The following is a 12953-nucleotide window of genomic DNA, read 5'->3' as shown; positions in this document are numbered from 1 at the left end:
GCTGCCCATCACCCCCCTAGTCCCACCGTCGCCTGCAGGCAGGGATCGTCAGACAAAGGCCCTCGCAGGTAGGCACGAGATGGGCGTTTTCGTTCGTTTCTTACGTAACGAGCGACAACAACATCATAAAGGGGAAAAAAAAAAAAAAAGAAAGAAAGAAAAAAGAAGGAAATAATCATCATTGCCCAATTCTGTAATTTTTTTCCCAAGTCACTTCGGCGTCGCAGTGGCTGTATGTTTTATATTCCGGGGCCAGCTTGTGCTGTGTCCTCGACGGGAGTGTGGCTTGAAAGTTGCTAGCTATAACTTATCTTTCAATATGAGGTGATTTTTATCTTTTAAATTTTTTTAAAAAAATTTTTGGTGGCTAAAACGGTTCTCGAATAGATCAAATCAACATCCCTGTGCTTCTGACCAAAAACCTCCCAGCTATATATAAACCTCCCAGCTATAAATACCCCAACCACGGGCTTTATGTTCGTTGTACCTGCTGCAGGAAGTCGCAGCAAAGTATTTAAAAAATGTAATATTCTTGGTAACTGCATAAACTTTTCTGCTACTTGATTGTTGGGGCCAAGTACAGCCTTGATAGTGGGCTCCTTTGGAGTTACTGGTGTGCTAAAAACAACCCTATTTTTTTTCATTGTCCTTGTAACGTGAATGATTGCACTCAGTTTCGTTATGTTTGCTCCAGTGTGTACGTAACCTACTTTGAGTTATCTTTGCCCTCCTCAGTAATTAATTAAATCCAGAGCCTCGTTTAAAATATTGCACGTGCATCGCTTTTATGGTCCTTATTCAACCAAAATGTTGACTTTGATGGGAAACTTGAATGAATAAGGATTTGGTTTTTTGGCCCAAAGACATGATTTAAACCAATAAGATCAAGGACTACTGATTAGGGATCGTTAATAACATTGGCAGTAACAGTTATTGTTACAAAAGTTCTCAAATTACAGATGTCTTTGACTGTTAAAGTGCTAACATGCTTTGGAATATTCTGCCTCCACTTTCATTTACTTTATATTTTTAACTCATGCTCCAAAGGACTCTTAACTAGCTTTTAAAATATCCCGCTTCCTGGATTTGCATGCAAAGCCTCAAGTTTCTGCTGTTTTGGTGGGGGTTGTTTTGCATTTTCTTTTGGGGTTTGGGGAGGGCTTTGTTTGTTTGTTTGTTTGTTTGGGTTTTTTGTTTGTTTGTTTTTAAGAAACTGATGTGAAGGTGTCAAAAAGCTAAGAGTCTTTGCATGGGCAGTATGAACTTACATGACCTCCACACAGATTATCTCATCTTAAGAAGGAACAGTATTTGCCTTATTTTGGATGAAATTTGTAGAACATACAGACATTCTTTCTGTTGAAATAGAGTCTAAGGAAGATATCAGTACCATGCTGCTTTTTCCCAATCCTTTATCTTGAAATAAAACTCTTAAATGAAATAAACCTTTAACTCATTTTAAATTGACTTATTTTAACAAATAGTTATGCAAACTATCCTTATGCAATAGTTTTTTTCCAGCCGGCAATCTTGCTGCTGTTATAACATCACTGTGATGCAATAATATGAACAATAAAATCCTCTGTTTGAGTCTTATTACACACTGTTAAGCAATGTATCTGACTCATCAGCTTAATTGACTCTTCTAGGTGACCTTGCCATGATCATTATAGCCAGTTATGAGATATAAATGTGCTTAGGCTATGTAATAGAAAAAAAATGCAAATAGATGGCCAATTCCTGCAGTCCATTCTAAAAGAAAATGACAATTGATTTCTGTGTTAGTATTTTACAGTATTAAATCATTACCTTACTGTATTTGAAAATATTTTTTTAGTAGCTACAAGATAATGTAACTGTCTAATACTGATGATAAGCATGACTGTCAAAAATAAGATTGTGTAAGCAAGGGAATACTTGGTCTTGACTAAAAATGTGATAGAAGCAGCATTACTAAAAAACTGTATTAGAAGGTAGATCTGAAATTAATCTAAAGCCACCTTAGATACCCTGTTTTTTCCTGATACACTTGTTGAATTGGTCCATGTCCAAAATAGCATACTATGAGATTGAATTTCATTACAGATATTAAATAAATCTATATTCTATCAGAAGGAATGCCTTATTTAGGACATGGCTTTTTTCCCTCTCTTGAGTTGCTCCACCTTGGTGTAATTTTCAGTCTGTCCTGCAATATTTGAATGATTAACCAGTTTTTGCTACAGAGGTGTCTGCACAACAGCTGACAATATGCCAGTGCTGCAAGTCTTCTTTTTACAAGTGGAACGCAACCCACCAAAGAAAATAATGCTCAGCATGGGCAGTGGTCTGGACCATCTCACAGAATTGGAGCTCTAAAGATTGCTATTCCTCTGCTCTGTTTGCAGTGAGTGGTAGATAACATTTTACAGCCAGTGTTTTTTTTAATATTTACTTCAGTTGTTATATAACAAGATGCATGTTTAGAGCATCAGCTGGGATTAATTGACATAATTCTGCTGCCTTTAAATAGAGCCATATAAATTTAGGTCAGCTGAAGGTCTGCTCCATGCTTGGCATTTTAAGAACACAGTTCAATAATAGAAAGCTATTTGTTGTCAGAATAATTAATATTTGATTTTGTGGGCCTTTTTTTTTTATGGTTTGTAACTAAGGGAAACATGAGGTTGTATTTCCAGAACATGGTTGCTATTAAGTTATAGCTTTTTGCAGTCTAGTTCTTCCTGCTGTCAAGTAGCTACTGAAATGAGAAACATACTGTCATAGAACTGTAACTTCAGTAACAGTTGTTTCTCTTGAGGTTTTATTAAAAATACTGGAAGGTGATATGATATTTATTAAATTGCATATTTACATGTGCATACTATACATATTATATATATGAAATTAAATATTTATATATATATATTTCCTTCTCAGTTTTAAATTTTTTCCTGGTGCAATTAGTAATATACTTAGATGTTGTTTTTCACCATTTAAACCAGACCTTGTTTTGGGAAAAATGAACAGATCTAGCAGAATCATACTGGCTTCATAAGGAAATGGAAGAAAATATGGGGCAAATTTGCACCTATTGAGCTTGACTGACTTTTTTTGAACAACAGCTACCCTTAACATATGTTTTGTGCTCTCCAAATACTAATTGTTTTTGTGTCATTTACCTTTGGTAAGCAGGCTGCACTTTAAAGAGTTAATTTGTAGTTAAGATAAACAGTAACTTAAGTAATTTTTCTAACAATGAAAGCCTTTTGTAAAAATTAGATATGACATCAGCTTTGTGGCTACAACGTGGAGTCAGGTAATATGAATTTGCAATAGTATTTCAAGTTCCATGATAATCCTACTCATCTTTTCTTAAATTTGATTGAACAGTGTCATAATAAATGATTTCTGATGGGCCCAATGGAATATATTTTGTGGACATATTCCATTTTTTTCTTTCAATAACACGATCAACATTTTAGTAAAAGTGGGTCATCTTGTACAAAGCTATCATCATCAGTGTTCCACTGACCTAATTACACATTGGTCCTGAAACAGTAAGCACTTAAGATGTCCATGAAGTTGTAGGAAAAAGACACTGTGTACAGGATCAATAGTTGTGCATTGCTCCATGTTATTGTAGCATATTAATGGTCCTTACGTGTGTTACTATGTAACAGCAGAAATTGGTGGTAATGTTTGTATTGTAAATGCTTTTCCCCTTTGTGACCGTGGATAACCTGTCCATCGTAGCATAAAATGCAGTCACCTAGGTTTTTTCAAGAAGTTTTAGCTTCATTTGTTCTACCCTCTGGCCCACAAATCTGTCCCAGGAATATCACTCTTCCAGAGTAGTCAGCATTCCTTTTCTTTAACAGGAACATAAACTTACGAACTGTTGTCAGTAAAGGGCAAGAAGAAGTATGTTGAAGGATTTCAGTGGAGATTGGAAATCCTCTCTGTTGGGGAGGATTTCTGAATTATAATAGACCTAATCATAGGTGCAGAATTTTGTGGCATAATTTTTGTCTGTGGAAAGCAGTAGAGGTAGAGTAACTCCAAAATTTTTCAGCAGTGTTTAGGGAGGCTGTGCATGCACCACCTGAGCTTAAACTCAGCTTCCTGTCCCACATGTGCAATGAGAATGATGTTTTTTCTGTGCCTCATAAAAGTAGTGAGATAGATAGCAACTGTTTTTAGAACATGTCAGAAGATAAAAGTGCAAAGTGTATCTTTCAGTTTTTCAAAATTTGGAATGCAAACTGGTGACTGTGGAATCTATAAAGAACTTCTATAGCAGCTCATCTGGTATGTAGCCAGATTTTCAAAATTGATAAACTGGCAGAATGGTGGCAGTAATATAATTAATGATACCTATTCAAAACATGGACAACAGCAACTAAAAGTAAGCAGAGACATCAATACGAGCACAATTGTTTTTCTAGAGTGTGCCAAATAGTGGTGGTGATGATAGAGGCATGTGGTTTTTTTCTAAAACAAGAAGCTATACCTAATTTTTATTCCATTTTTTAAAGGACTGATATATATTTTTTTCATAGACACAATGATACAAAATTGAATTGTGTTTGAGCATCCAATGCTAGAAATGGGATTTCATTTAGTTTGATAGAATCACTATCAAAACGCTAGAGCTGTAGAATTAAACAGTCGTTTTATCCTAGGATATGTTTGAAAGATTATGCTTAGAAATGGCATGAATTATTTTGCTAAGTATAAATAAAAACGTGCAGTTATTCTATGGGGAAGCTTAGGTACATGACGAAGTCCACATGCATTCCCTAAAGCAGACATGACTTATGTAATTAAATTACACAGAAGAAAGACTGTGGCCCTGTCCTGCAACCTTTGAGACCTTTCAGTTATTATTACAGTGAGAATACAAAAATCCCCGGGATCAGATCTTGAATGTGCTATGTTGTCACTTCAGTATTTTTTTTAAGTCCCACAAATAAATTAATTTTTTGTGATTTCTGCATACATAATTTTTTGCTTCAATAGCATGAGTCCTATACAACAGTCTCATTAATACTTGGATCTGGGATTGTATTCTGCTTCTGTTGAAGCCAATGGCAAAATTGCTGTGGGAGCAAGACTGGCTCTGTAATTAAGTTAATAGGGTCGAGTGTTATTACATTGTAGAATTGGCACTCAATGCCATTAACATCAACCAACCAAATGTTGGTTTTATTACACTTTATGAGGGAGTGATAAAGCAATTGAAAAATTAGTCATAAGGGAAAATATTGGAATTTGAAATGTAGTCAGAGGAATCATTACAGTTCATTAATTTATGTGTAAATACTCATGTTTTCCAGTGGAATTATAAAATGCAAGTAAAGTGAAGTGAAATGGCTGGTTCCATTGAAGGCATGTTGCCATTTTCATCAGATGGAATTTAATTTGTTTACAGACTCAGCATTGGGCTGATCCACATGTAGAAGTATTCATAAACAAGGGTTTTGACTCCTGTTTGTAAATTCCAGTTTGCCATAATATTCCAGTTACCATAATAAAAGTGCTCGAGCAATATAGAAAGCGTTAAAGATCTATTGTTGTTTTGTTAATTCACTAAAGTAATGGCATTAGGTCTAACTGCATGGAGAGCAAACCCATATGACTATGTCAGTGGGTTACATGTCTGTCTCGACAGCTTTACTGATGGACTCTGGCAGAGAGCAAAGTTGAATATTGCGTGCAAAAACACGGTCATTTTGATACATGCTTAATATTTGCTGTAGATTGCATGCTACTTAAGTTCTGTTTGTTTGTGCCAGGAACAATGTGTACAGGAGGGAGACTGGCCAAAAAGGGAGTTAATAGTGCTACAGTGAGCAGATTGGCCATTCCAGTGTACAATCTGCAGATGTCCTATGGAACAAGGCGCATGAACTCTGCAGGTTATTGGGCTAAGTGCAGCTCAGTACCAGTGTTAGGTTTGCAGGTGGATATTTGGACATGCAGCCGAGTTTTTATCCATCAGTATGGTCCTATTGATGAACTATGACATTAGTCGACATTCATTTAGGGAAAAAATCAATCCACAATCCAAAAACTTTTTGCTAATTATTATTACCATTTATTAGTATTTTTCCTAGACCACAATGTTGGACAAACACTGAAGTGGAATAACTTTGAGCTGGGCACCATACAGGAAGACACAGTCTGAATTCTCATCCTAATACAGTCTTGTTCAAGACTAAACATTGCTTTTATATCATGTTGAAATGAAAGATGGGAATCTTATAGGGAGAAAAAAGGTATTAAATCTGTGTAGGCATGGGTTTTTTTCTTCTAAAATATCCAGTGGTTCTATAAGTACTTCCTTGCTGTTGCTACCAATTCAAGCAAGTATAGATGTTCTAGGGTATATGGAATATACTTAGATATTATACCTAATATACCATATACCTAGGTATATGGAAAATACCTATTACATATATAGTGTAATAATAGTGATGATGTATGCATATTCATGAGTGTTTTCTGGGAGAACAAACATTTGGGTTTAAGTGTAGCTCTCTAGTATTGTTCCATAAGAGCCCTGAATTGGTCAGGACATGAAATTTTACAGAAGTTGTTTTGAACACTTTTTGCTTAGGTGAGAGTTGGCAGAGATACAGATGCTAAGAGACGAGTGATGATTTCATACGTATTCAGTACATGATACACTGTTTCCTGCTGTGTGCCATGGAAGGTGTTTGCTACTGGTACAACTGAATACAGTGATTGCAGTGTATCAAGATATTAGGGATCGGCAAATGTGTGCTCCCAGTTCCACAGGATAATGAAATAAAGTCACAGTATTCTGTTAATGTAAAATGATGTTACGGAGACTGAATATTCTACTCATATGACAAAAGGTCAAGTGGTCTTTTTTTTGTTTGTTTGTTTTACACTTTCAGCAATGATTTTTGAAGTGTTGAGTTGCACTAGGGTTAAAATTGTATACATATCAATTAAATAATTGATTACATGTATCAGTAAAATGGACAAAATATCTATACATGTACTTCAGCAAATCAAACTGTACTGAAAGTTTGGACACACAGATGTTGCTTTGCTGTAGAGTTCATTTTTTTTGTTTTGAACCTGATCCAGCTCTTGTCTATCTTGACAGAAAGCTCCCTTTTGACTCCACTTAGAATTTTGGATCAGGGTCTAACTATGTAACTGCTTGTGTATTAGAGGTATATTTCTTCTTTTCAAGCATGGCAATTTGTGGTGCTGCTTTTCCACTAAAATATTAGAAGCTGTCTTTGGTGTGGCTGACTTCTAACTATTTTTCATTAGGGCTGTATTATCGAAGACAAATAGTTACATGTCAGTAATTAACCATGAATTTTAGGAAATTCTACTTAGTTGTTCTATTAAATGTGTTAATTTTTTCATGACAGAAGAGTTGGCATGGTTTGATGGCACAGAACCCAGCTTGAAACCTTGGTCTTTATGACCCTGCTTAATTGTTACTACATCACTCATTCCACTTCGCCTTCTGGAAAAGACAAGAGAAACTGGCAGAATACAATTCATTAATTCTTTTATAACTTTCTTGACTGCTAATGTTAAAATTAGTTTCATTAGTCATTGTAAAAACAGTCCCAGTAAATAGAGACATTAATCTGAAGTGGCTGATTATTTAATTTTTTTTTCTTTTTTTTTTTGGGTTGTACAGACAAGAATGATTGCTGACTCAATAGTCAGTTCTATAAAAGCACTTGGCATACTACATTCATTTTACCAGGAACATAACTGACTGTGGAAAATGATATACTGAGAAGCTGTGTCTAAGATCAAGACCAAATGATCTTAGGAGAAAAAATATTTTTGCATTAAAAGGGGCTAAATAAAACAAAGGCCAATTTAAACTCCTAAGTTCAAATTTAATGATTAAAATCTCTGAAGCTAAAGGTTAAGCTAGTTTTTCTTTGTTAATGGTAAGACTTCTGGGTCTAAACTTTTACTTCAATGAAAATACTGTTTAGTGGAGGTGCCCATGCCTCAATGGTATTAAACTTTGACATAATAAGACTATTTGTCAAATGCAAGTTTCTAATTAAATGTTTTTTTCAATACTGATTTTAAAGGTTTTTTTGTAAGATGTAAGAGAAAATTACAATTTTTTGTCAATATTTTTTAATCATTAGGTACTTGCCCAAATGATGTGTGTGAACTTGCTAGTTTGAATTACTATGATGGATACAATGCTTAATAGATATAATGGATAGTGGTGGTATTTTAAGACAATAGAAAGCCATCCAGCTTCTCAAAATCAGCTTATGTTATTTTTAATCCATGAAGGATCCAAATATATTGCATTTCTAAGTCATACACCACACCTGTTTTCAGAAGAGATGCTTTAATGTGGAACAGGATACTTTGCAGTGCTGCTCATCAACGTGCTTGGTGTTCTAGAGTGTTAAGTGTTGGTGGTTTTAGTTTGGCTGGCAATATCATGTAAGGTTCTGTGACAGCATTACTGTAGGGTCAAAACTCAAATATTTTTGAATTGATTTTTCCTTGGATCATATAATATTTGTTTTGGAAGCAAATCTGCTACCTCTAGGTATATCATGAAATTTAGAATATCAGTTGTTTCAGTGTTGAGCGGTCTTCATATTGCAGCAGGTTTAATGAACCAAATGCTGGATTTAAACTATTGTCAAAAGCTACTTTTGCGTGTCTAGCAATTCCTAAATAGTAATAAAATTCTCTCTCTATTTCAGGTTTTTAAGAAGATTCCCATTGAATCTACTAAGAAATTTTGTTCTAGACGGAACTTCTGTCTGATATTATGAAAGAAAAGGAAGAATGTGCGTGGATTTAAAATTACTGTATTTATCGAGTTGTGGAGTGAGAAGTACTGCGGAGATAGCTTGCTCTGTTGCATACTGTAGATCTTCTGCAAATTGTTTCTGATGCAGCTGAGAAAAATGCAGACCCTTAAAAAGGAGCATGGACCTGTTGACACAAGCAGCAGCGTGGACAAAATCATGGTACTTAAGTCGACCTTAGCAGAAGTATCTGAAGAATTGTCTACAAATGAAGATATACTTCTTACTGAAGCAAGTAGTGGAAAGAGCAAATCTTCAGCTTGCCGGAGAAAGCGAGAATTCATTCCAGATGAAAAGAAAGATGCTATGTATTGGGAGAAAAGGCGGAAAAATAATGAAGCTGCCAAAAGATCTCGTGAAAAGCGACGACTGAATGACCTTGTCTTAGAGAACAAACTAATTGCACTGGGAGAAGAGAATGCCACTTTGAAGGCAGAGCTGCTTTCGTTGAAGTTAAAGTTTGGTTTAATTAGTTCTGCAGCCTATGCCCAAGAGATACAGAAACTCAGTAGCTCAACAACTGTGTATTTTCAAGATTATCAGAGTTCCAAATCAAATATTAACTCATTTGTAGATGAACATGAACCATCTATAGTTGGTAGCAGTTGTATTTCTGTCATTAAACATTCTCCTCAAAGCTCAATGTCTGATGTATCTGAAACATCAACTGTAGAGCATACCCAACCAAGTCGTATACAAAGCAACTGTAGAAGTCCCGAAAATAAGTTCCAGATTATAAAGCAGGAGCCCATGGAATTAGAGAGAGAGCCAAGAGATGACAGAGGTTCATATAAAGCATCCATATATCCAAACTACATGGGAGCTACCTTTAATGTGTACTCGCATTCTCCTCCTCTCTTGCAAGTTAATAGGTCCTCCAGTAATTCCCCAAGAACATCAGAAACTGATGATGGTGTAGTTGGAAAGTCATCTGATGGAGAAGACGAACAGCAGGTTCCTAAGGGTCCAATTCATTCTCCAGTTGAGCATAAAAATGTTCGTGCAACAGTTAAAGTTCCAGAAGTGAATTCTTCAGCTTTGCCTCACAAACTTCGAATCAAAGCCAAAGCCATGCAAGTTAAAGTGGAAGCAATGGATAATGACTATGATGCAACGCAGAAGTTGTCGTCACCCATTGACATGTCCTCAAAAAGACATTTTGAGCTTGAAAAACATGGTGCGCAAAACTTGGTGCATTCTTCTCACACTCCTTTCTCGGTTCAAGTGACTAATATCCAAGACTGGTCACTTAAACCAGAACTCTGGCATCAGAAGGAGCTCAATGTTAAAATTCAGAGCGGTTGCAAAACTGGAGTTGTTGAAATAAAAGACAATATCTACAATGTCTCTGAGTCAGAGAACCTCTATTTGAAGCAGGGCATAGCAAACTTATCTGCAGAGGTTGCTTCACTTAAAAGACTTATAACTACACAAATCTCTGCATCAGACTCTGGTTAATTTACTACTGAATAAAGGCTTATTGTTTTAAAGGATGTCATTTGCAGTAGATCAATATGTTTTGTATGATGCTGAATTTTCACTGGACTTGTGATGTCATTTCACTGTAATGTTCACATAATGTCTGATTGGTGTCTTTTTGTGCACAAATTATTATGAAGACTAGGTTGTGCTATGATCACTATGCCTTGAGTATAGTCAAGTAGCCTGTACAAAGGCTGTATATAGTGAACTTTAATTTCTTTTTGTTCTACTACAAAGCGTGCAAGTTACCAGTTACAATAAAATATTGGTGACAAACATAGAACATCTACTCCAGTTCAGTTGATTTTATGAACTTGTAAATAAGTTGTTAGTTAAAAACTGGGTTTTTTCTTACACTGTGCTCAACTTCACTTACATTTTTGGTTTTTACAGCCTAACAACCAAATTACAATTTACAACATGTGTGATCCTTCTGGCCACCTTTTTCCTTAACATGTTTTTTAGAAGAGAAGTGAATATTTATAAATGAAACAGTACCAATTTATAGCCTTAGCCTTCTTTAACTTATTTGTTAGTAGAAATTAACCAAAACCCCTGCAAATTCTAACCCAGTAACTAATATCAACAACCTTTTTTTCTCCTTCAATCTCAAATGAGACAGTAATGAGTTTCCTGAATGTTTTAGTGTGACAAACAATTTTTCAATATTATGACTTGGTGTTTGAGGTGAAATTAGTTAAGTCAGATTTGTGCATCTGCAAAGTTTTCAGAGCCTTGCAGTGACAGAATTGGACAGCACCATCTCTGCCAAGGGGTGGCTTGCATCTGCAAGGGGTGCAGGCATGGAAAGTCCACCCCTCTTGCATACCAGCATTCTGTCCATGGCAGACTGTGGGCCACCTGTAGATGAAGTATAAGGCTACTGGATTTGTAAACTCTGAGCTCAGCTAGGTAAATACTTACACAGAGGCTAGGCAATAGCAGTTGCAGAGTTAGAGGAGATCATCTGCTATTTTAGTTCCCAGAATGGGACATAATGCAATTATGCATGAAGTCTTGCCAGCAATTTGTCCCTGGTTTCAATGGCTTAATTAACTGAACTGGAATACCGTGGCTTGCTAAAGGGCATTTTGCAAGAACTTCTCAAATGTAGAATAGAGACTATGTGATGAACTACACAAGCTAGACACTGCTAGCTCCTTACAACTTATGCAGATGATGAGTTCTTCACTGAATGACTGGACAGGGCTGTGGTGCTCTTTGTCTTTCAGAAGAGCCATTGAACCATGGAGTCTAGAATTGTATCACATATCCTTGGTTTGGCTTACCAAAATCTTCCATTTTAAAATTAAAAATAATTTATAAATAGAGCATAAACTTGGCAGAGGTTCTTTTCATGATACTTGCCCCTTCTTTTAGCATACTAATAAATCAGACTAACAAATAAGCCTTTCCTGAAAAGGCTTTTTATTAATTGCCATACTGTATAATGAATTGAACCTTTCCATAGGCTTAAAATACTAATGAACAAAACAATATGTAGGTATTGTTTTTTTAAATTCATACTTGACTTGAGTGAGAGGAAGTTTGTCAATTTTTTGGGGATATGAAGAGGAGTCTGAGTCACTCCTGATAGCTCTGAAGCTTGGTCCAGCAGTCAAGGCAATGGCAGAACTCCCTGATGTCAGTGAGGACAGGATTTGATTCTGTGCCTTTTCAGGAGCTGATGATTTAGTTGTGTTCTGGGAGGACCTTTGCACAGAAATCACTGGTACTTTCTGAGCTTTTTTGAGCCTTCTAACTGCTGTGCTGTATTTGTGGCATTCAGAGTTGATAAACTGCTATTCTTTTTTCATGCCTTAATAATACAATAGACCCCATAGCTGGGCTCTGTATGTATTTGGTAATTAACATAGATGACATTTCAATGTTACTGAAAATAAGCTCAGGATTATTGCATGAAATGTAAAAATTTGCATTGAATGATGGGGATATGAGACATGAGGCAGTGATTGCTACTGTCTCCTTGCTTGCTAAGTATCTTCTGTAAGCAACAATAAAATTCTTTAAATATTTTGCATATTATTTATCACATGTAATGTGTTCAAAGAGAGGACTTAAAACTCTCAGTTTTGCCATCAGTGTATGCCTAGATCTATTGGTTTTCTTTTCCATTTCTTGTTAGAATTGTTTGTCATAATGGAAGAATGTTGTCCTCTTTCTAGCTCATTATATATTTTGTGTATCTGTTTTGTGCAATTAATACTTAACAGTAATGATGTAGTTAATTTGTTGAAGGATGTCATTGCAAGAAAGTTATAGCATGGAGCTTAGGAGCACAATCAGATGTTATTTATACTCCCTTTATACCTTAGTGTTATGCTTCATTTGAAGAAAGAAATAAATAATTTGTCTTTTGTTCAAAACCAGATCTAACCTACAACATGCTTTTCTATTATGTTCATCGTCATAGTTTAACACAGGGGCATTATCTTAAGATGATGACAAATCTTCCTGTGCTGAAGTTGCTGTTTCTCCATCTAACACCTGGAATATCTTTCACATACCTGTTAAAGGTACAAACTGCAGGAGTGTGGGCGGTACATGCAAAGCCCCACTATTGGCTACAGTTGCCAACCCTGAACCCCTCAGCTGCAGTAACTGTTGTGTAGATGG

The 12953-nt window shown here is 35.8% G+C and overlaps 1 protein-coding gene across 1 annotated transcript; it reads left to right on the top strand.

Moving 5' to 3' along the window:
• Positions 1–23: 23 nt before the first annotated feature.
• Positions 24–12708, top strand: NFIL3 (nuclear factor, interleukin 3 regulated). Its single transcript, XM_042023396.1, has 2 exons — positions 24–68; positions 8727–12708. Exon 2 carries the CDS (start codon positions 8919–8921, stop codon positions 10290–10292), a length of 1374 nt encoding a protein of 457 aa, XP_041879330.1. The 5' UTR covers positions 24–68; positions 8727–8918; the 3' UTR covers positions 10293–12708.
• Positions 12709–12953: the final 245 nt, after the last annotated feature.

Source organism: Corvus kubaryi, unplaced genomic scaffold (genome assembly GCF_017639235.1).
Source record: "Corvus kubaryi isolate FWS band 111438036 unplaced genomic scaffold, C.kubaryi_AGA036_p1.0 37249, whole genome shotgun sequence".
NCBI lineage: Eukaryota > Metazoa > Chordata > Aves > Passeriformes > Corvidae > Corvus > Corvus kubaryi.
This window is presented reverse-complemented; position numbering and strand designations above follow the sequence as displayed.